Source organism: Xiphophorus maculatus, chromosome 14 (assembly GCF_002775205.1).
Source record: "Xiphophorus maculatus strain JP 163 A chromosome 14, X_maculatus-5.0-male, whole genome shotgun sequence".
Taxonomy (NCBI): Eukaryota; Metazoa; Chordata; class Actinopteri; order Cyprinodontiformes; family Poeciliidae; genus Xiphophorus; species Xiphophorus maculatus.
The window spans coordinates 11,058,586-11,082,151 of record NC_036456.1 but is presented as its reverse complement, the minus strand read 5'-3'; the positions used below and the strand labels follow the sequence as shown (position 1 = coordinate 11,082,151).

The 23,566-nt window shown below is 41.3% G+C and overlaps 1 protein-coding gene across 1 annotated transcript in view; it reads right to left on the bottom strand.

Annotated features, from left to right (window-relative positions):
• stim2 (stromal interaction molecule 2) overlaps positions 1–23,566 on the bottom strand; it is a 47,195-nt gene that overhangs the window by 4,954 nt on the left and 18,675 nt on the right. Inside the window, exons 2-9 of the mRNA XM_023346484.1 lie at positions 16,892–17,022; positions 7,624–7,735; positions 5,101–5,212; positions 4,274–4,389; positions 4,018–4,195; positions 2,831–3,008; positions 2,051–2,212; positions 1,130–1,230 (exon numbers count right to left, since the gene is read on the bottom strand). Of these exons, the coding sequence (XP_023202252.1) occupies positions 1,130–1,230; positions 2,051–2,212; positions 2,831–3,008; positions 4,018–4,195; positions 4,274–4,389; positions 5,101–5,212; positions 7,624–7,735; positions 16,892–17,022 (1,090 nt within the window). The remainder of the gene's footprint in view (positions 1–1,129; positions 1,231–2,050; positions 2,213–2,830; positions 3,009–4,017; positions 4,196–4,273; positions 4,390–5,100; positions 5,213–7,623; positions 7,736–16,891; positions 17,023–23,566) is intronic.

The window sequence follows — 23,566 nt, the reverse complement described above, 5'->3', positions numbered from 1 at the left end:
GGTATTAACACCAGCGGAGAGCCGGCGTTGCATGCAGGTCGGACATGGCGGACATGTTTGGGACAATTTGGGGTTTGCTTCAAAACAACTAACAAATAAAACTCTCACAAGTGTGGCATGCTGTCCATGTGTGTATTCAGCACTCAATACTGGAATTTGACTAAGCCATTCTAACACAGGACTATGTTTAGGACTGACAACGATTTTCTTGTACCTACCTTCATAGATCCTCTTATAAACTCTAAAGGTGGTGACCCCCCACAGCATGATGCTGCCAAAATGTTTCCCAATAGGCCGAATGTGCGTTGATAAGTTTTCTGTCACAAACACCGATTTGAGTGTACACCAAAGAGTTTCCCACCACTGTCTGACAATAAAGGCTCAAACTGATCGATGTAAGCCCAAAAAGACTGATGAAGGAATAATAATAGTGAGTAATAATTTTTATTGCCACAAAACATTCATAATAAATGTCGACATTGAACGTCCCTTATCGTTTCAGGATATCTTCTTTTTTTTTTTTCCTTTTTTTTCTCCGAAGAGTTTTTTGCGGCGCTAGTGGCTCGTATTTTTTCGACAGTAGGCAGACGGGAAGGAGGGTGAGGAGAGGGGGGGAAGATATGCGGCAAAGGTCGTCGGGACCGGGGGTCGAACCCGCGACGTCCGCGTCGAGGACTAAGGCCTCCGAACGTGGGGCGTTCTAACCCCCTGCACCACCACAGCACGCCATTTCAGGATATCTTAAATACATTTTTCTCTGTAGAACTTTAGCTAAATAAAACTCAGGCCTTGATTACATGTGCAGGGAGAATCAGTCTGATTCTCTGTCACTTCCTGAATCAGTTTACTGCGAACAAACAGTAGGACGGGAATAAATCCCAGATTAATGAGGCTGTTGGGGGTTTTGTGCTGCTGGTGACTTGAACTCCAATATACGCAAAGGCCTTAGCCGTGAATGACTGAGAAATTTAATTTCTCTCCATTTTGCTTTCCAAAATGGAGGAAAATGCTTTCCTCCATTTTGCTTTATGTTAGACTAAGTTATTCTAATGAACTCGGGTTAAAATAAATGATCGTAAATCAGATTGCGAGGGGAACTGCGCACGCAGGAAGTAGATTGGAGTCTTACTTTGCTTCTAGTATCTTGTGGTCCACCTCATCCAGGGACGAGCTGTGGGCGACATGAAGGGTTCCGAACACAGAACCTCTTTTCTTTTTTATTTTCTCTGCCTGAAACAAAAGAAAAAAAAGAGGAAGCCAAAGTTATTTACTGAACTTTTCTGCAACAACTCAGAATGAATCTAGTTGATCAAACGAATAAAAACATTTGTTAAAACTTCTACAAGTTCAATTCAAACAATATGCAACATTATTAGTGCATTAAGATTTCTTTATTCTGTTCTCACGATCAGCTTTGCTACATATGTAGAATAAGATTTTTTCAGACAGGTTTCAAATAATTATTTGACACAGAACTAGGCTAACAGATCTGTTTCTCACTTTTGAAGGAATCAGAGCTTCAAATTAAGGGTTATGTAGCGGACTAGTCAAAGCAGCGACTTGAATTCAGTTAAGATGGCTGGTTATAATCAAAACCTCTTTAATGTGACTGAAATCAATTCTGCAAAGAAGAAACAGTCAAAATTATCATAAACTCTTAGCCTCCACAACTTATAAGGTCAGGGTGTCATTACTTCTTCACACAGGGTCAGGCTTGATCGAAGAGGGTTTTTTTTTTTAAAAGTTGCCATTATGAGAATTTGTTGATGTTCGGGAAGATTTAAGTGTCCTTGAAACCTGACGCAGCTGCCTGAAATTGCATCAGACAAGAATCAAATCTATACGCATATTTCCACATAGTCTAGGGCAGCTCCATCAAAGAAAAGTCCGTCACTTGACAATCCGCATTAACGGCCCAATCAGGGCGAAATTCATTCAAATTTATACAATGCAAATATGGACGAATCGCTACGGCCGCTAATCCCGGCGCTGAAGGACGGCGGAGCGCTCCGGATCCGTCGCTTCCCCGCGCCGCCAAAGAGAAGCTCACCTCGTCTTTGGCGACGTACAGCTGGAACTCGGCGCTCTGCTTCTTGATGTTGTAGTACTGAACTTCCACCTCGTGCGTGAGCTGCAGCCACTTCTGCAGCGCCTCGGGGACGGAGCGCTCCGACTGCATCTCCTTCTCCGCCCGCTTCAGAGCCTTCCGCACCTGCAGGAAGGTGACAGGTCACAAACGGGGTTTCAAAAAAACATAAACCTTCCGCCGACAGAAACCGTTCGAACGAACGGTTCCAATAAACCAATAAACAGAGATTACTGTTTATTGGATTCTTCCATATCTGATGAGTTAATAAAAGGAGTTTTTGTCCCGACTCGAATCCAAGGGCAGAGCTGTAGGGTTTTCTTTTTCGTTTTTTTTTTTATGAAGGCGGATAAATATGCAAAGCAGGTCCCTCGCAAATGAAATGAAAATTTAAGGCAGACAATATAAAACTAATCTTTTCAATTTTAGGTGGTTTAGCCACAGTGATGAATACATTTACATCTGCATAAAGCTCTGCACCCAGACGAGCCTTTTCCCCCTTATTTTAAATTAAATCCATCGTTCAAAAGACAGCGAAGAATGTGCAAACCGCATCAAAGTGAATTCAAATTTAATTTCCATATGAACTAAGTCATGTTTCCACACATTTATGCACGCAACCGTGTGATATTCACTTCAGCCGGCCAGCATGTTTTGACTGATAATGTGCCTCTGGCCGAGTTGCATTCAGGGGAAACGGGTTAAGCTGCGTTCAGGAACAGGAAGTCCTCCGGGAGACCTCACCTGGACCAGCTCCTCCTCGGCGTATTTGAGCCGGCTGAGCTCGCACTCGGCGCCCTCTCGCAGCTCTCGCAGCCGGTGGGCCTCCTTCTTGGCGTCGATGATCTCGTCCCTCATCTTCTGCTCGAGGTTCTCCTTCTCCACGGCGACCGTCCGGTTCTCCTCCTGAGCCTTTTCCAGCCTGGAAACAAATGTCCATGTGTTTTATGTAATGAGACAAAAGACTTTTTTTTTTTTACATTTATTTAAGAATCTAAAATATGTGCAATAAATTTGCATTCGAGCTTCTTGACTCAACATCTTGTAGAATCGTTACAGTTAACAGCTGCCATCTTTAGGATTCTCTCTCTCTCTCTCCATTTTTTTACATCTAAATTTGGTTTGTTCTTTGCAAAATAGCCCAAGCTCAGTCTGATTGTTATGTATGATCATCGGTTTTCACATCTTGGAACAGATTCAAAATTTGAGTTCCATCCAAACTTTGATTGGACCATTCAATTGAAGCTCTAGCTGTGGATCCTGCTTCAAGATGAACTTCCACCTCAGATTCAAGTCATTTGCTGCCTTTTATTTATTTATTAATAAAAGGCAGCTCCATCCATCTTCACATCAAATCTGGCCTGCTCCTGCAGAACATTAGACCTCAGCACCGCATAATGCTGCCATGTCCTTCTTTCACTGCTAGTTTGTCCCGACACACACACACACACGCACACACACACACACACACACACGCACACACACACACACGCACACACACACCGTTTTGCAGGTAGGCTGAAAATGTTAAATTTTGGTCTCATATGACCAGAGCAGCTCCTTTTGACCTTTTTTACTACATTATCTTTCTTCTGAAGTCTAAAAGTAGGACTGCACAATATCAAGAAAACATGTAATTGCAAAACTGTTGCTCCATATTGCGCTAATAATACCGATTTCACCTAATTTTCCTCGCAATTTCTTTTATTTTCCTTCATCCGTGTCTTCACTGCTCTTTGGGAGCCTGAACATCTCCGCCACTTGCAGTCAAAGTTCAGTCAGCTGGCAGGAATTTCTATTGGCAAGCATAACTATTAAGCATGCTACTTGAACAAAATCTAACTATTTATCACTTTGTATGCAAAGAAAAAAAAAAAAAAAAGTTAAATGAAAGCGTACTTCAGAATTTCTAGTCTGCTCGGTCGTCTTACCGGCTCTGCATGTCCATCAGGCTCTGCTCGGCGTTCTGAAGGCTCTCCAGATCCTTCATCATCTGAGAAATGTGCACCTTGCTGGACTTGTTCTGAATGTAGGCGAACCAGCAGCCTCCCACTCCGATCACAATGGAGATCATCAGGACAAAGTCTTTCACCCAGTTGTGCTGCGGACCTGCAGGGGACCCAAGAGTGAGGGGTGAGAAGGAGACGCGCCGCCGGTTTGCCGCGTTGGAACAGAAGCCGTACTCACGCAGAGGAGGCCCGAAGAGCACAGCGTCGAGCGCCTTCAGGTTGAGCTTCTGCTTGTGCCGCTGGTCTAATACCCTCAGCTGCATGGACATAAACGACGGTTCGTTTGCCGCTATTCTACAACGCAAACAGAGCATACATTCAAATGACAGAGTAGCACATTTTTAATATTTTTCCCCCCTCGAGACAGTAAATCGGGGAGATGTTTAACATTCCGTACAGAAACACGGGACCGACAGGTGGACCGTCGATCAGCATCTAAAACGGCTCAGAAAACAACCGAGCCCTCTGGTTATGACATCACTTCATGAGTCAGCTCGGCGCAGAAACATGAAGCCCCCCGACGACCCACCGCCTCCCCCTAGTTACAGTTAGTCACTCAGTACATTCAGTCTGCAGCAGCTCACGTTGCACAGGAGTTCATTTAATGACAGTCCTTAAATAACAACTTCATCTGCAGCTTCTTCCACTGAAGACTAAAACTCATGACTGGGAACTTTGTTAGCGTTAGCGAATGGACCGAATGACTGCGAAGCTGAACGTCGGACTTAAGGATGAAAAGAAACCTTTAAGCCGTGAGGAATGTCTGCCATTTAAAATATTCCAAACATTTTTTTCCTGTGTTGCATTTCTTAACCAGCAGAGGGCAGCAGAATACAGAATTTAAATTAAAAAAAAAATCACTGGTTGCTTTATTTGAAGGGGGGATGGGAAGAAAAGAACGTCTTTTTACTTTTAATGATTTGTCATAAAAATTGAAAAGCTTTTATTTAAGTTTCTCCTGAGGCAGAGGGGGGAGGAAGACCAGCAGCTGCTGGCCGTACTGACCGAGGCAACGTGTTCCCTGTGACCCGGAAGTCCCGGAAGTTCTTCTCGTACTGCGGCAGCTCCACCGACTCCTTCAGCCACTGCACCGTGTCCTCCGTGGTCCAGTTGTGGACTGATGAGAGGTTAAAGACAGAGTTAGAAAACTCTCAAAGAACTCAAATAAATAACCTAGATCTGACTTACACTGGCTCTGGAAGTGCAAACACCCCAGTTAAACTTATTCCAAAAGCTTTCTCTGGCTTTAATGTGGCATTTATTCTGCGAAATGCAACTGAAAAACCAGCAAAACGTTTAGGGGCCAAAAACACGCAGAGATGCAGCGATAAATGCTTTGTTTATTGCGCCACACTTTAATATTTAGTCTTCTAATGCGTCCAAATAAAGCGCTATACAAGTCTGATTTCGTTTTATTTCTTGGGTAACTGACATCGAAGATTACCAGAAAATAAAGTTTAGCTGACATTTACATTATTCAAATAAAGACACAATCTCCTGTAATCTCCATGTCTGTACTAAAAGGATAAGGATCAAAGTTAGGAACATTTTCTTTAAAAAACAACAATAAAAAACACAAGTTTTGTTGAATTCCCTGATGAAACCAAGCAAACAATTGTTAAAAAAAAAAAGAAGCAAAATGTAAGCTTGATTCAAAAACAGCACTGCACGTCAGTGTTAAGTTAAGTGTTTACCGCTAAAAAATAAGTCTGAAGTCAATCAGAATTATGATGATAACTAAGACAAAAAGGTGTTCATCAACAGATAAAATCAAGACTAAAATACTATCAAATCAGATCTGGCTTGAGTCACTTTAAAAAGTGAGAATAGTCATTTAGAACCAAATACCACTCCTTTCTCGGATAAATGGCTCTACTAGTTGTGATGAAATAATTGCACTGCAAGGCAGTGTGGGTGAAATACCCAGAAATTCCTACAAACAGCAGGCAAAAACTAAAACAAAAGGTGTTTCAACAAACTATGAGTTTAAGAGTTTGCACACACATATAACCAGGTTGTTGGAACATTTTTTATATAATATGTTTCCTTGAAAAGTGATCCCACTGTCCAGGATTGTTTTACAGCCTGCAAGTGACTGAACTTCACAACTGCTGTTTGTTTCTACTCTCAAACTCACACTGCTGACGATTTCCTTAACTTTACGGTGTTTGCCGGAGTAAAGTCGCCGTATCATCAAATATCTGAAACAAAAAGCTCAAGAGGCAGATGCAGCACAAACTATTCCTACAGAAAATCTGTCAAAAACCTACAAGGCGTGCGATTTTTAACAACCAGTGATCAGCCCACATTTAAATTGCTCCCCCTCAACAAAGGCACAGCATGAAGTCAGATACAGAGAAAGACGGAAAGAAAAGCGAGCATAAGCCTTTGATTGTACAATGGCACACAAGGAAGTGCAGTTACGGTCAAGAGTCGCGACTGTGCCTAAAATATGTTGAGTTTTGCAAACTTAGCAGCTCCGGTTTTGGTGGTGAAACTTCACTTTGTTTAAATTATTCCAAGTGTTTGCCGTCATCGCCTTCTTGTGTCAGAAAAGATGGCTGCCTGTAAAGAAAAATTTGCAGATACTGGCATCGTGCCAAATGAAAGAATCAGAGCTTAAAGATTTAATTAAAGTAAAAAATTCAGTAGGACGACCTTCAACTCCAAAGTACAGAACCTCGCTGTTCAGACTGCTATAATGTTCGGAATAAAATAAATAAATAAATAAATCTGGAACCTGCTCTGCATGTCTTTCCCAGCTTCTCTCTCTTCGCAGATCTTCTGCAAATAGAAGTCTCTAGCGTCAGAACAAAAATAATAAAAAAGAAAATAGGGCGGGAAAAAGGATCAAACTTCAAATCTTTTACCACCCTTATTCAGACCTGAACCCTGATATTAAATTATTAAGCCTTTAAGCACATGTAAAGCCCTTGAAACCTTAACTCGCTGTTGTTTTTTTACAGTTACTAAGTATGCCAGCGACACGCGTGGCACTGTCAGAACATCTGGACCCGGCTGTGGGATGAAGGACGAAAACGTGTAAAAGATGAACTGAACTGTAGCAGAGCGGTTCAGCAAATAAGAGATGAAATTATAGAAAAGAAGAAGGAAGCGCTCCTGCAAAATATATGGGAATGCTCACACGGTTATGTAAGAGGATTCCATCGGTGCCGATTGAAAGGCAAACGAACCGAACAGGTTCTGCCTGAAGTGCAGGAACACACCGGAGTGCGTTACGGGGACGACATCTCAGCTGGTGTTTACCTGAAAGCGACCACGCCCTCGTTGTGTGATTTATTGTACTGAAGTGTGTTGAAGTTTTTTATTATCAGTTTGTCTCTTTTATTATCAGTAATTGTGCTTTATGTTTGATGATGTAAAAACATTAGCGTTGGCGTCTCACACCTGTCTGGGCAACCCCTAAAAGGTGAATTTAGGTGGAAAACGGAAGGCAAAACCAGAAAGCAGAGATTCGCTCAGGACAGAACGGGTTTTTCCTGACAGGGACGAATAACTTTGCTTTACCTTCAGAGTTCTTCCATCCCTTCCACAGCTCCTCCACTGTAATGTGCTGGTCTTCACGGTGCAGGTTGCTGTGTTTGTTGGTTTGCTGCTGCTTCATGTCTTCTATTATAAACTAGAAAAAAAAGAAGAGAGACAGAGCTAGACGAAGGTACAGATAGCTGTGCTTGTCGGGATTTAAAAACACAAGAGTTTTATCTTCAAGTCTTTCTTTGTATCGCTCACACACCACACACAAGCACATGCCGACTTATTTTTTTCTTCCCTTCAAGGGTTTAGAAAAGAGAATAGATCTGTGGAAGAGGTGTCGCTTCCACCTCTGTGAGTGTGTGTGTGTGTGTGTGTGCGTGTGTGTGTGTGTGTGTGTGTGTGTGTGTGTGTGCGTTTTAGTTTTCTGGCGCTCACAACTGAGAGCCCCTGCAGAGACAAAGCGAACGAAGAGAACAGCCAGAACACCAGCAGCATTAGCAAGGATCAGAGCTGACTACCAAACACCTCAAAGCATTCATCCCAGGCTCCTGGGTGCACACGTGTGTGGCCCGGGCGTGCGCTTAGAAAGGAAGAACTCCTGTCATCTTGCTTGTTTATGATTCTCCACCAGCCTGTGACTGTGATGCAGATGAGCGTCGGACCGCTGAAGAATGTCACTTTTCCCACCCTGACGGTTTCCTTTAAGTCTAGGGTTTATGTTGCATGTAGATTAGGGGAAACTACCGACACCGACATGTGACTTTAAAACATTTTGTTAATCCTAAAAATAAAAGGTATGCCATTTACGAGTAGGAGTAGTAGAGCAATAGAAGACCACACGGGTCAACAGACGCACTTATTTATAGATGAAGGAAACGTTGTAGGTGCCGGAAAATCGATTCGTTTCCGATATTGTTCAGAAGGACAGTGTACTTTCATTCAACATTAACTGGAGAGGAGAAACCGTCTGAAGAAACTCAGCTAAAATGGTCTCAGTTGATTTAAAACGGAAATAATAATAATAATAATAAAAAAAAACATTCCAAAGATTTCCATTCCTTTAGCTAATTTAGCCCAGCGGTCAAACTGGGATAGGCTAGTAAATTTCAACTCTGCTGTAAGAAGAGAAATACAAGCAATCCTGGAAGCATCTCATACTGAAATTTCCCTTACATAATTTTGAAACATCTTAAAATTAAAGTGATTTTGTTTTGTCTATTTGTTGGCGAGTGTAAAATAAATATATATATTAAAAAAACAGCAACCCCACTCTGTTAAACATAATTTACATGAGTTTTAAGGACTGAAAGTAGTTCTGTTTTTCTTTTCGTTTTTTTCAGATAACTTGTGAAAATATCAAATTTGAAATTTAGAGAGAAACGAAAAGTTCCTGAGCTCTACACCAAAGTGTAAGAAGTGAAAAGCTGAGCACAGTTTGCTTTCTGTTCACCTCAGCAGCAAATAAAAGGTGATAAAAAAAAAAAAAAAAAAAAAAAAATCCCTCTTCAACTTTGGGGCAGAAAAAAACAGAAAGACGTCCCAACTGACCCAGAAAAACAAACGCACACACAAAAAAGCTCAAAACCAGTATTTGAGTTAAGAGTTTAGCAACAACCGAGGGAACATTTTAATTAAGAGGTTTTAGATCTATGTCTGTTGACTGCGCCGTGACAGATGTTTTCATCAGCTCTTTCATTTAGTAGAAATACTCCAACAACAGTATTAGCTATGACACAGATATGCAGACGTGGCAGTCGACATCAGAACCTCGCAGCACTTTCACACGTCTCCAGTGTGTGCTCAAAGGAGCCCGAGCTGGAGGACTGCTGTGAGTTTGACATTGAATACATAATAGCAGCCTGGCGTTGAAAGGCTGTCTGCTGCAAATGTTCCTCCTGTCACAGATTGAAAGAAAAATCCTTTTGCTCGCAGGAGCTGTCTGAATGGCCTGTGAAATTAAAAGTCTGGGACGAGCGCTGACTTAAGCGCCCGCACTTGAGTCAGACGTAAAAGGGCTCTCGAGCTGTCGAAGCGAGACTTTGCCGAGAGTTTTCGGTGAAGCCGTAATCAGGGACGTCTTCAACGCGATAAAAAAAAACTAACAAAAAGCACCGATACCAACAGTTGCCACGGTGAGTTTATTAGGAGTCAGACATGAAGCCAGATTGTAAAATATGACATGGAGTCATGCCGGAATGTTCACGATTAGTCGTGAGAACACGCAAACAGGCACCAGCCCAGTACATTTATTTATTACTTATCTATTTATACTTATTACTTATTTTTACTCATTAATCATCACAAAAATAAACATCATGCATAAAATACAACACTGTAACGGACTGAGTGCTCTGCTCTCTTTGTGGGAAATGCTGTGTGTTTTCCAGTGTGGGATCTTGACACACTTGAATGTAATCTCTGCTCTGTAGGCTAATGCAGCTGTTGTCAGTCGGTTGCCATGGCAACGGGTCTGCGTGTAGCACGAGATAAGTGGATAGATGGCTTTTATTTGTTCCCGCACGGACACTGCTTTGGCTGGCACATGCGCGTGTTTTCTGTATCCTCCCACCTTCTTGAGAACATTGGACCATTGATGGAAATTGTGAAAGACGCAAACGGCCAATAAATGCCCAACAGCCGCAGTCTGTATTACAGAGCAGCATGTGTGATACTCGTCCTTAATAACCACTACAAGTTAAGGATGAAACGAAACGACTTTCTGGCCAAAGACCTAAAGAATACTTTCCAAACCACATGAGCATGGAGAGGAAAAAGCAGAAAACTTTTTAATAATATCAATTTTCAACGTCGCTCCCTCAAAGGGAAGACGTCACTGTTTTCTAATTCAACATTTAAGGCAACAGAAAACATCAAACTGTGAATAAAATGCATAAAAGTGCAAGGCCTTTCTCTTAGAAATCTAAGGCTATATGGTAATAGTCACAGAGCTGCGTCACGAATCCACTTCCCGGCAGGTTGGCAGAGACGCTTTGCATGCAGTCAGACGAAGCTTCGAGGTACTTTATAGAGCCATATAAAGTCAAAGCAGCAAGCCACAAATATACAGATAGGTCTGACTGCAGGTGATTTGTGGTTTTGGTGGTTCAGAGTTGAGATCCATTTACCAGAACGGAGGAGAGGAGGGAATCTCTCCAAACAAGGGTTGGTAGAAATCTTTATAGGAATAGAAAGTCCAGACTCCCTCTGAGAATCAAGCATCAGCGCCGATGTGACGACATGCTCTCGGCACAACAGCCTATGACAAGCGGTTTGTGACATAATCAGACCCAGACTGACACAGACACACACTTACACAGCAGAGAACAAAGAACATTTTTGTCCGGACCAGACTCCAGGAGCTTCAGGAGGAGTTGGCTGAGTTTTGGTATTCCTCCCATGAGCCTTTGCTCCGCTGACTCCGTGTCGCCGTGACACTCAGCTAAGCAGTCAATCTGTTCTCATTTAACGAGCGAAAGTTATTACATCCGCTGTTTTTCCATCATCATCACTGTAAAGGTGACAAACGCACTCGGAGATCAACATTATTCTAAGTGAGAGAGTGTGTAGGACGGAGGACAGTGATTTTGATTGATCCTTCCTGATATGTCGTTAACATGACACAAACAGCACGGGGCTGCGATTTATGAAGACGTGAACTCCGGTGAAGCCGTCCATCATTTCGTAATTTTCATTTTTTTTTTGTTTCTCTGAGGAGCTGCAGATTTACAGTTCTGGTCAGAAGTTTGCGTCCACTTGTCGGGGTCAAAGTCATAAATTGGGGGCTTTTAATGCTTCATTTTAAAAGGTCTTTTTCCCAACAGTGGAATGATTACACATCAAGCTGATTTGATTTTTTTTTTTTTTTTTTATCAAAATATCAATAGATCATTTGAATTTATACAGGATTTTATTGCTTCAGAAGTACACAAACAGACAGAAACATGAACAAACGATCATTTAAACACTTTAATTTACTGAAGATGGTTAATCTTTTAACTTGACAAGGCCAAGTGCCGTTATTAACTTCTAGTAAATAATCATGATTAATTGCTGCTGGTTCCTTGTTGGCAACATAAAAACATTTCCCCTTAGCGACCCGATGAAAATCTAACACGGAGAGTCTTGTGAAACCTTTAGTAGCAACTCCATTTTCTAATCAGCAATTATTCAATTTATTTCATGATGAATTGAAACGAGCTTCATCATTTCCACTCCGATGAATAATGCTTTTTGAAGGGCAAGTTTGTTTAAAAAGACTTCATAGTTCATTTATTTAAAGTTTCGTTTGTGTGCGAATATTGTTTCTGTTTTTATTTACAGTTGTTGTGTTTTCTGAATATTTAAAATATCTTCCAGTTCCAGTGTGGAGCGTTCCCTACAAAATTAAAGTTTTAGGCCTTAGAGAGGCAAAACTTGCGAATGTATTACTTGAAAATGGTGTCAAAACATTATAATTATTATGCTTTTATACTCTATAAAAATCCCTTTTGCCGAAGTCAGGCAGTCCTTCCTGGTACGAAGAGGACGAACCTCATTTATCCGGTTTTGCTCTGTCCCAATGACCATATTTACCACAGCATTTCCCTGCTGCCGCTTCCTGCTTTGGTCAAAATTTAGAAGTGAACATAAGTTCATCCACTGTTCTCTCAGAACTGCAGTGCAGTTTGCTCAGCAGTAGCAGTCCAAAGCAATGTTTCTGAGTCTCACAAAGCTGTCTAATTTATCCTATTAAAGAAATACTTACACAAACGTGGCCCCAGTGAAAGGGGTGGTCTAAAAACAATCGGTTTTCTTGGCTCCGTGAATTAATTATGAAGTATAAATCAGCAGGAAATTGCTTTTGCGTCAAATCTGGAGGCTACTGGACACCATTAGCAGGACAGCTGCACAGAGATCAGTGATTAAAATGGCTGTTTATCTTATTCTCTTATTCAAAACAAATGAACCAGAACATATTAAAGGCGGCTTTAATCTTAATTGTGCGTCCGTTTTTATTTATTCTCAGTCTTTGTCCTGAATCTAGATCCTGCATCTAACCACAACCAAGACGAGCTCAGGTAATTTTCTTTTTAGTCACCATCTCTTCTTGAAATGAAAGAAAATATGCTGTAAAAAAAAAAAAAAAAAAAATCCTGTTTATTTCTCCTTTCTGTTCAGTATGTCATCATTTTTGCTATATTTCTATCCGTCTTGCCACTGATTTCTTCATGCATCTCTGTCTTCGACCCAACAGTCCAAGAAACAGCTATTTTTCTAACTTTTTACCACATGACACCTCATATTTGGTGATGCAAGCATCACGAGACGTACGTTTCAGCTGTAAATCAAATCTCTGTGTTGAACATTCTCAGACAAGTCAACAAACACCCTTAAGAATCTTCTTTTTATAGACGTATCATACCCTCGATGCTGCTTCTACCCGACTCGGGTTTCTCCCCGTTCGCGTCGTTCTAAGACGTGTTGCATATACTGTACAGTACGCCTCCGCGCCGACGGACCCTCGGGAACGTTGTGCACAATCAGCCGAGAACTAATAACAGTCTGCAACAGAAGCACCAAAACCACCACAGCTCCGGTCCGTGACGAGGTTTGAGCTCGTGCAATTCAAGAGATGCAACACGATCCGGCCGAACATCCACTTGGCGGCCCGGCAGCGAGAGGCGAGGACATGCACCTGCCGTCCCCCCCGGTGGCTGTGCTCAGCAACAGACCCCACGGGCGTCATCCAAAACCCCTGAGAGTGAGCAGAAATGTCCAGCCTGCAGAACCGTGTTCAAGCAGGTTCAGTTTATGATAAAACCATAAAATATCCCCAGAATCACTTGAAGTTTAAGGACAAAGAGGAACAATTCTGCACTTCTTTGAGCAAGGGCGAGTTTTTTGATTTGCGTTTAAATAAATGTAGGACTAAAGCTAACAATGATCTTGGTTATAGATTAATCTATCAGTTTTTCTGACGATTAAACGATTATTCGGAGAAGAAGTTGCACATTCTGCTCATTTTTTTCATTTAAGCGCTCAAGCCTTTGTGTACAGTATTAGGAATACACTAAAAGATGCAAACGAACAAATAATGGAATTACTTTTTAAAAGAGAAAAACTTTTTTTGACTGAAATGCAATAAATATTTAGATTTTTTTTTACTTAGTTACAGCTGCCGTCCCCCCGGTTCTCTGAAAACAGCTCTAACTGTCTTTCAGAGTATGACCTTTTTTGAGTCTGTGTTCTCCAGTTAACCATTAATCGATTGTTAAATTAGTTGACGGTAACTTAATTAATCGATTCATCGCGATTAACCTGATTTACCACATCTGTCCTAAGTAAATGCCTGGAGAAGAAGATCTTATAGACAGACAAGACATAGATTTAGCTGTTGATGTCAAAGAGAGGCATTCGAAGCTAAGAACACTGCAAACACCGTCAAGCACGGTGGTGGTAGCGTCATGCAGTGGGTCACAAGGTCACAAAACCCACGCAGGGAAGACGGGTTTATTGAAAGCTTAAGTGACTTTGCTGTCAGAGCCAGACGGACTGGTTCAAATATTTCAGAAGCAACTCATATACTAGCAGGTTCTCACACATTCATAGCCCGGGATTAGAAGAAATTGTCAAAACAAGTGAAAGAAATAAGTGAGTCGCATTGATGTCAAAAGCACTTGAAACAACCAGGTGCTGCACCTTGCTGCAACCAAAGTATGCAGAATATTGTTCCTGAAGGCACAACGAAAACACGGACAGTTAACAGACTGCAAGAAGAAAAAAAAAAGGTTGCCTGGTCCAACGAGTCTTCATCTGCAACATTACAATGACAGGGTGAGAGTTTAGCGGAAACAGCATGAAAGCAGAGCTACAGCTTGTCTGGCGGTCACGGATCGGGACTGTTGCTGAACACATTTGTCCCTTTCTGAACACAGTGTACCCATCTTTTGATGGCCACTAATCCGCCCCGTAAAACAGCTCAGATCCTCTCCAACTGGTTCCTTGTACATCAGAACAGCGACTTTCAAGGTACTCCAACGGCCACCGGATCTCAAAAGACGGTTGAACCAGGTATGAGTAAGGTGTGTCTAATAAAGTGGCCAGCAGTGAGTCTACGGCAACTAAGGAAATATGTCAGATTCAAAGAAATGTTGTCACAATCTCCCACTGACAAAGACATCTCTCTTCAGAAAGCAAACAAAGAAGAAGAAAATAATAATTTGGGAAGAAGAGACTCAATGGTGTTATGGAATCTGTCTCCAATGACTGTCTTCCACTGGAAAGAAACGGACATGATTTATCGTCATAGTAGACAAAAGTTAAACCAGGCTGTTTATAGCACATCACTGACACACATGCCCTAACGTGGACAGGGATCCGTTAAAACAAGACCCAAACGACTAACTGAGGCGCCACAGACAGGGCAGAGGGGTATAACTATCCCTCACACCAGGACTCCTTCAACACTTGAAATTACTCCTGGGGGAAAAAAAAAAAGCGGTAGTCAGACGTTTATTAGCAAGAGACTGGAATGGAGGGTGGCGGATCAGAGTGCTCTCGTGCGTCAATCTACCCTTCCAGTCAACCAAACACCTCCAACCAGCTGCTTTATGCTGGGGTGTGAGAGGACAGAAACATTGTTAAGGGTTTCGTCTGAATCTGATTCGAAAACCACAAAACATTTCTATCTCTGAAATACTGATGTTATGAATGAGTGAATGTGGCTACAATTTTTTCCAGCAATCCCACAGTTTTGTGTTTATTTGGAGCTGAAATCGAAACTGAAAGAGATATTTTCCTCATTGCACGGCCGTAACATAAAATCCGTCATAGCATTGCTCGGTGTTGTGACGATGTGTCGCTATGACAGGAATGCTGACTCATCCTTTGATGACTGACCGCTAAGCATTAAAATCATTTCACTTTCAGCCAGGTCCTCCCTCTCTCTCTCTCCCAGTGCTGGAAACTAAATATTTACATGCGTCGACCTGTGACGGACAAGAGATCCTGCTTCAACAAAGCACCATCAGGCAAATGAAAAAGCTTTAGGAAAACATTCTCTAGCTGAATATACAAAATGCAAGGCTAGTAATTAAACATCTAGAAAAGTGGCAGTTTCAAGGTTAAGCATTTATTTTCTTAAACCTCTGACGTTTAATTTTGTTGTTTCATTTAACTGTGAGGTCAACGCTTGTGAACTTTATCTCTTTTAGAAGATTTTTCTTTCTGATTCTTGATATTTATGCATTGTTTAAACCACTACCTTGAGGCATGTTGGTCCCTTCACACTGTTCTAACAAGAGCATTGTTACAAATTGTTGATTTGCAAAATTTCCCACCTCATTCATTCATGCTTTTTATAGCCATTAAGAAGCCTCTGCATTTTTCTGGACATATTTTAATGGGTTGTTTTTCTGACAAGGTCCAGTTTTTAAGTGTAGTCTATTTTGCCTTTAATTGGGTTGAGACTATAACACTCAATTCTAGAGTGTTATAGGAGACTGTTTGAGTTTTGGGAACATTTACCTGCTGCAATTATAAAATATGCCCAAATTTCAACCATTTTAGACAATGATCTCAGGTGAAGTTTCATTATTATTCCAGAAACATTGAGGAATGCACCACCACTAGATGAAGAAAAACATATCCGCAGCATGATGCTGCCAGCATCATGCGCAGTGACACCCATTTCCAGTTCATAGGAGGCTGAGTCATGACTAAATGATGCAAATTATGTGTGCTAATAATATTTTTGTCCTTTTACTTTTAGCTACTGAATGTTATTGCAACATTGGGTTGACATTGTGATGAAATAAAAAGACAGGATGACAGTCGTAACGGATATTCTCATCACAATATTTATGAGTCATGTCTTGAGATGAACAGATTAGTCTATCAAATTTCAACAACTGAAACGACCTGATCTTAAAAGTTGTGCTTTTTTTATTTAATTAAAAAAAAAATTTCTTATTTATAGTCACACAAAGAACTCGGTTTGCCTTCTGGGATGTTGTTCCATCTACTTTTATTGTTCTAAAACCTAAGACGAAAAACTATGTTTGAAAAATTTCATCCACAAAAAATGTTATTTACTATGATATTTCTGAAAAACTGTAGAAGTTTTCTTTTTCTTCACGACGGTTTAATGAATACACTTAGTTTTTGTAGGACTAGCTGCAAAAACCTCTCTTTGAATTGTCAAGGTTGCTATTTGTTCTCTATGTTGATAGTTTGGGTCAATTGCTGAGACTTGGACTCAACTCGTACCAGTGACGCCAATCAACCCTAAAAGAAACGCTAAACGCCGAGCCCTGAAGCTCACCTCCAAGCTCTCGTTGACCTCTATCCCTCCGTCGTTGTCGTCGTCCAGCTGCTTGTGGATGTGCCGCAGCGCCTCCAGGCTGAAGCGGTCGGCCTCGCCCACGCATGGCGGCATCACGATGAGACACGGATCTACAGAGAGGAAACGCTTCACGTCAGTTCATCGTCCCATGTACTGCACCTAAAGTACAAATTCTAATAAAGAGGTGTGTTTTAATTTCCCAAAGACAAGAGATATTTGTTGTGTGACTCATTGAAAATGGGCCCCAGCGCAAGAGACACAGTGGGAAAGCCACAATGACAATTAAATTAGACGCATTTTAATTATTTCAAGACAATCCTGGAAGACTAAAATACAAGAAGTGGTATTTAATCAGTGAAGACAGTTAGTCAGCTAATTCATTGTGACTTATTTTCAAAATGCAGGCAGGATTTCATTTTAAAACTCAGGATTTTATGGGTTTTTAGATGAGCTTCTTCGGATGTCAGAACAGAATATAGTCACGTGTTTTAAAAAGCAATGAAATATTCGACCCATTACATACAGAGGACAAAGCAAATGTTTTGTTGTAGTTTCTGCAACAAGGAGTAATCAGCCTTTGTTTACTGTGCTGCTCCTGTAACAATACATAAGTCGTATCATCCACAGAGTGAAATAAGCTAAGTCACGCGCATGCTGCACCGAAGCCATCAGTCATGTCAAAGGGAGGAACATGAATACAGCAACATCGAGGCAGTTCAGTGCTGCTCGTCTCCAGGGTTGTTCCAGCTAACAAGGCTCCAGTTGCATGAAATCTTTCTCATTTGAAAGTTTGAAATGCAGCTCCAAAGACTGAAATTTGTATTTTCAGCACATAAATCAGTTTGAAAGACTTCAGTTCACATTCTATCAAATAAATAGGATTTATCTGCTGCACTGTCAGAGGTCCAGACTTCTTGTTTGAACTGGTGTGGCTAAACTTTTCAATTAGCAAGGGACTGCCACCGCAGTTTTCATAGCACCTATACCGTCACAGCATTGCATTTTTAACGGTGATATTGTTATCAAATTTAAGCCATAAAATGTCTTCTGTATTGAATTGTTTATATTTTTTAACAATGTTTATCCAGAACTGTTTTAGACCCCTTGTCTAAAACATGTAGACAAGAGGTTGCATGTATGGAAGAAGTTCAATAAACAACTTGAGAGTTAGAAAAACTTTTAAAAACTTCTATATTTGCTAAATTTATAGCTTTTTAAGCTACTGGCTGCAATTTTACTGTGAAACCACAGATCTGTGTACAAGGAAATAATTGTACTGAAATCACCAAGAGTCCAGTGACTCTTAAATAAAACCTTTGGAACTAGTTTTTCTTACGCAAAGCACAAAGAGACTAGACATCATTAGGGAGAAGGAAACGTCTGTATTTTTATGATTTGACACTGAATATTTCTAACATTTCAACAAGCGCCTGACGATTCCAACAAGGTCACATCATGATTTCAGTGTCAGCCAATCAGCTCTCATTTACCCGATGGCTGTCGTTCATCAGATTTTCAACAAGAAGCTTCAGGTCAAACGCTAACTGGATAAGAAACAACTAGTTGAAGTGTACCGCGTACAGATTAAGCAGATATAGCATAAAGCAGATTTCTCTTTAAACAGCAGCTCAGTGCTCCTGTGTAAGCCTCAGCTGAATGTTGCTGTCATTCCTGCGGCGTCCCTTAGCGTTCCCCCCGTCTTGTTTTTATTTGACCACCCCTGAACTGGAAAGGAGCCACATTGTCTCAGAGTCCCCACACAAACGAAAATCTTCAGAAAACTGCAGCTCAGGCGCAAACACATGCACGCACACCACATTTGTCCCAATTTCAAAGGCATCAGTCAAACTGAACAAAAACGTTTTGCCACCTCAAAGATGGGAACCGTCAATCAGTCGTGTTCTGGCCTCGGTCCAAGCCAGAAGAACAACCGTGTTCTGCGCTGGCAAGAGTTCAAAACAGAAACGAGCAACTGCAAAGTCAACACACCACCACCTAACACGCCCAAACTCGGGTCTGTAATTCACGTTGGCAACAAGAAACCCGTCAGTGCCTGAAAGGGCGCTAGAGAAACCAAAAGAGTAATTAAAGAACAGCAATAAAAATAAAAACAGCCGTGCCTTTTAAAACAGTTAATCTTTGGTAATTACTTCAAGGGCACAGAATAAAACTGAGCACTAGAGTAAGATTACAAAACTTCAAAGATTCAGGAAATTATATCGTGTGTGTTTTCTGAAAACATTGGGAATTGTTTCAATTGTTTGATTTAATTTTGCTTTTCGTTCACAGTGCTACAGTCACAAGAACCATTTCTACATCAGAACGTTTCCTGACACTCTGCAGATTATGCTCATAAACATTGGAGGTTTCTGCACCATCACCTTTAGCTTTACTGAAAGAGCAGATCTTACTGATGCAGTACACCATCAGTCATGACATCCACCAAAATATATGTCTAATAAATCTTTTATTTATACATCGAGTGTATTGTAAAGGAATAATGCACAAAACATTTTTAATTAATATTTTCTCTAGTTACAACAACTCTGTGCTGATCCCAATGCATTTCAGATATTGCAAAATTGTATTAAACTCTTTACTGTTGTTAAAAGTTCACACATAAAATATATTGGCACATAGCCTGGCCATTGACTTCCTGTAAAATTCCTCTCAATTAAAATCCCACTTCACGGACAGTCTGGGTTTTCTCCCATTTACTTGGATTCCTCCGGTGGAATTTCAATCGGGCCAATCAGAAGGAGACGTTGTGAACTTCGATTTTCTGGACTGCTTTAGAATTGCAGTCAGCCTGCGGTTTTCCAAATACTGAATTAACATTAACAGTGGAGTTGTTCAGCTCGGCGCTTCTCTTTGCACAGTGGAGGGTGGTTGTTTACAGCGCAGGCGAGTCACGGTACGCTTCATGGCGTCGAACTGGTGCGTTGCACACGTCACAGCCGAATGTTCTCAATAAAATTTAAAATGTCAGAGTCCAGCCATACAGGAGGCAATCATTTCTCAATAGCCACCTTCTGTACGAAGCAAAGCGGAGTACGGGGGGATGGTTTTTATTAGGATACTCTGCACCTAGAGAAGGACAAAAAGTATATAATCCCCACACCCATTAAGAAACAGTAGTCAAACAATTACACACACTCTGTTTGTGCAAGTGTGCAGGATAAATAATATGAGCCACTCCTTGCTCGTTTTAATCCCCCTCCTAATCTCCACTTATGATGTAAGAGTAAATGTTTGACAGTGTGGCAAATACATTTTGCACTTGAACAACAGACTTAAAAAGTCACCACGTCCCTCCTTCTCACAACAGTCCATGTGCAATTTGGAGGTCAGTGCAGGAAGAAGCCATATTGTACATGGAGTGTGGCTGGTCATTATGAGAAAATATTTGAGTAGCCCATATTTTTGTTGGAGGCAGTCGTGGTATACGTACGCCACTTTGGTTGTGTGGAGGTTTGAGGCGAATTTGCGACAACGGTCAAAATGCTAAAGTATTTCTCGTTTTAACCATCCAACTGAAACAGCATTTTCATAAACACATTGAAGGTTTGGAGGGCTAACTCATGTTAGCAGCTATTTCATTTTTTCAATCGTTCCTAATTTAGGGGAAAAACAATCAAATTCATTTCAGTTGCACGGTCAAAGAAAAGCGTCAGTCTGAAGAGCGTTTATCGTGTCAGGTGAAGGAACTGGCACGGGCAAATGAGCGTAGATAAAGTTGTGATCACTTGTTCGTGTGAAAATAGACACAGTGGGTTAGTATATCAGAACTGAGCTGGATTTAAATGTAATGCTATACAGAGGACCTTGTGGAAACATGACGGGTTACTTCCTGGTAGGCCGAAATGATGAGCACCAGCCTTCTCTTGACAAACCTCTGAGAAACAGGAAGGAGGCGACCACATATCGCTCTAAACCACTTCTCAACATAAACAGTGTGAAAAAGTTGTAGGATGTCAGAAACCCTTTCAGTAAAGTCTTAGTCAAAGAAGCCTGCGTCTGTTTTCAGTCAAAAAGCACCAGAGAACAACTTACATAATGTATTTGCCTAGATCATCTGGGAAGTTTACATAGTCTGATGTTTGCATAGCAGTGTGCATGTCTATTAGGCTGTTTGGTTATTTAAAGAGACACAGAACTTTTCTTTGGGTTTTTACAAGCCAGGGCTGAGATGCAGGCACACAGTTGCACATCCTATTGTGAGTCCAAGTTTAACTCTTAAGTTGGTTTTGCAGGACTGACAGACTTGGCTTCATTTCTCTCTATAGGCTGCTGTTGCGGTGGCATAATTCCTCATGATCTGACTTATCTTCCCACACAGGGAAAAACAAGAAGATAGGGTAAAAGAAGGAAAAACTGTCAGTCACAGCTGGACTACCTGCTGTGCGACTCAGGAAAGATGACAGCGCAGGCCTTTCCTTCCCAGGTGTCCTACTTATTTTTGTATGATTGAGTGCGTTTAGGAACTGCCGTTAGCACAACAAAGAGGAACAGGAAGCGCCCCACGCTGACCTCGAGCTCTCCCGGGGAGAAGCACGCTCAAAAACAAAACAGTGTAGCCTTAAAGATGACAAATTTGGAAAGCACTGGATTATTTTTAGTCCCGGCTGTCAGCGTGTAAAAAAAAAAAGAAAAAGAAGAAAAAACCTCAACAATGGCAGAGGTCTCCCTCGCTCGAGCAGGCGGATGCGCGCTCAGACAGACGCACACACGCAGCGCGGCGACGCGACGCGAGCGGGACAGTGGTAGTGAAGCCGTTTGAGTCGCTTTAACTCACAAACGCATGTAGGCTGTCGCAGAGAGGGCAGCAGCTCGTCTTCAATAGAATCTGATAACAAAGGCATTTAGCTGTCAGCCTCTTCCTTTAAAGTGAAATGCTGCACCTGAAAAGATTTTTTTTTCTTCTTCTTCTTAGCACGATATATGCATGTCATTAACAAGCCTCTGTCTTTGTTTTCACAAGGAGCTGAAGAGAAGGAGACAGGAGGAGAAAACAATGAAGACAAAGTGATCTGTGGTCTGGGACTTCCTCAGACTGTATTTAAACCAAACTACTGCTGCAAAACTCTACTGGCGTCCGAAAATAGATAAAACGTCCACCATCCTGGAACCGTACTGGGAGAAACAGAATAGAAGAACCAACCTATAAAAGAAAGAGAAAATTTGAAGCAGCTAAAAAAAAAAAAAAAAGTATGACATTTTTCTTGTTTTGACAGCCTGCATTGTATCTCATTGGGTTTTTAAGTAATAAAACAACACAAATCCATGCAAAATCACTAGATGGAATGAAAATAATGCAAAAATTAAAAAGTGTGGCATTCGTTTTTATTTTTGCTCCCTTTAATTTGATTTCCCTAAAAAAAAACAAAAAAAAAAAACACACAAAAGTCACAAAGTGTCCAACTGTAAATCCAGCTGTTCTGTGACAGCTTCACGGACCTGTCGAAGAACAAAAATGAACAAAAAAAAATCATGAAGACCGAGGAAGACCACAGCATCAATATGTGTAGAGTTTTCAATAAGACGCCACTGTTGATGGGAAGCTAGAGAAAAAGAAACAGTTGAGGGGAAGATGGATGGAGCTAAATACAGAACAATCCTGGAGGAATACCTCAAGAAGACTTCAAATTGAGTAGAGATTCATCTCTAGCGGGACAGTGACCCTAAACATACAGCCAGAGGTTCGCTGACATGGTGTAGAGCAAAACATAGTTGTGTTAAAATGGCTCAAAGTCCATACCTACATCCAGTTGAAAATCTAAAAGATTTCCTTTTATAGATGCTCTCAATCCAATCTGAAGAGTTTAAGATGTTTCCCAAAAAACAACAGGCAAAAATTTCAGCCTCCATATCTGAAAATACGAAGCTGTTCAGGTTACTTTTACCGGGGACTTTACAGCTTTTCACTTTTTCCAAAAATAAAACAAAACACTTTGAAACTGTCTAATGAACTTCCTCCAACTTCCATTTATAAAGACAGCTGTGTCATTTTCAGATGGCTGTAAATCAACAGCGTGAGTGTCATTGTTTTCCCAGCAGTGAGGATTAAAACCGGCCTCGGAGACTTTAAATCAGCTCGTCACAGACCACAAAGGGAGATCTCTACCGAGCTTAGCTCCAATTCCGTCTTCGCTATAACTTGATCTGGGACGAGGAGCCTGATTCAGGGTAAGCATATATGAGAGGAGGGAGTGTGCGTAGGGGCAACGGGGAGTTAGGGCAGCAGGATACGGTGGGTTTGATGATCTGTGACTGTGGGGAGCTGAGGCGGCCTCTTTCCACCAGCACACCAGCTTGAGATTTCTCAGGATCCTCTGCTCTCTCCTCCTCTTCCACACACACACCCCTTCACCCCAACACACACACACACACACTAATCCCTATTTCTCCAGACAGTAATTTTTCATTGCAGCATTATTTATCATACAGCAGCTATTAAGACAGACTTTAAAGTAAATGGGGTTTTTTTGTCGGCTTTACAAAGGCTGACAGAATCAGAAAGAGGCTCAGACAAGAAATAAATAAATCTTCAACACGTTTATGCAGTAAAACTCTCGATTGGCCAGACAATCTCACCAAAATTTTGAACATAATGGTTTTTATTCTTTATTTTGCTGAAACGGAGGTATCCAATTA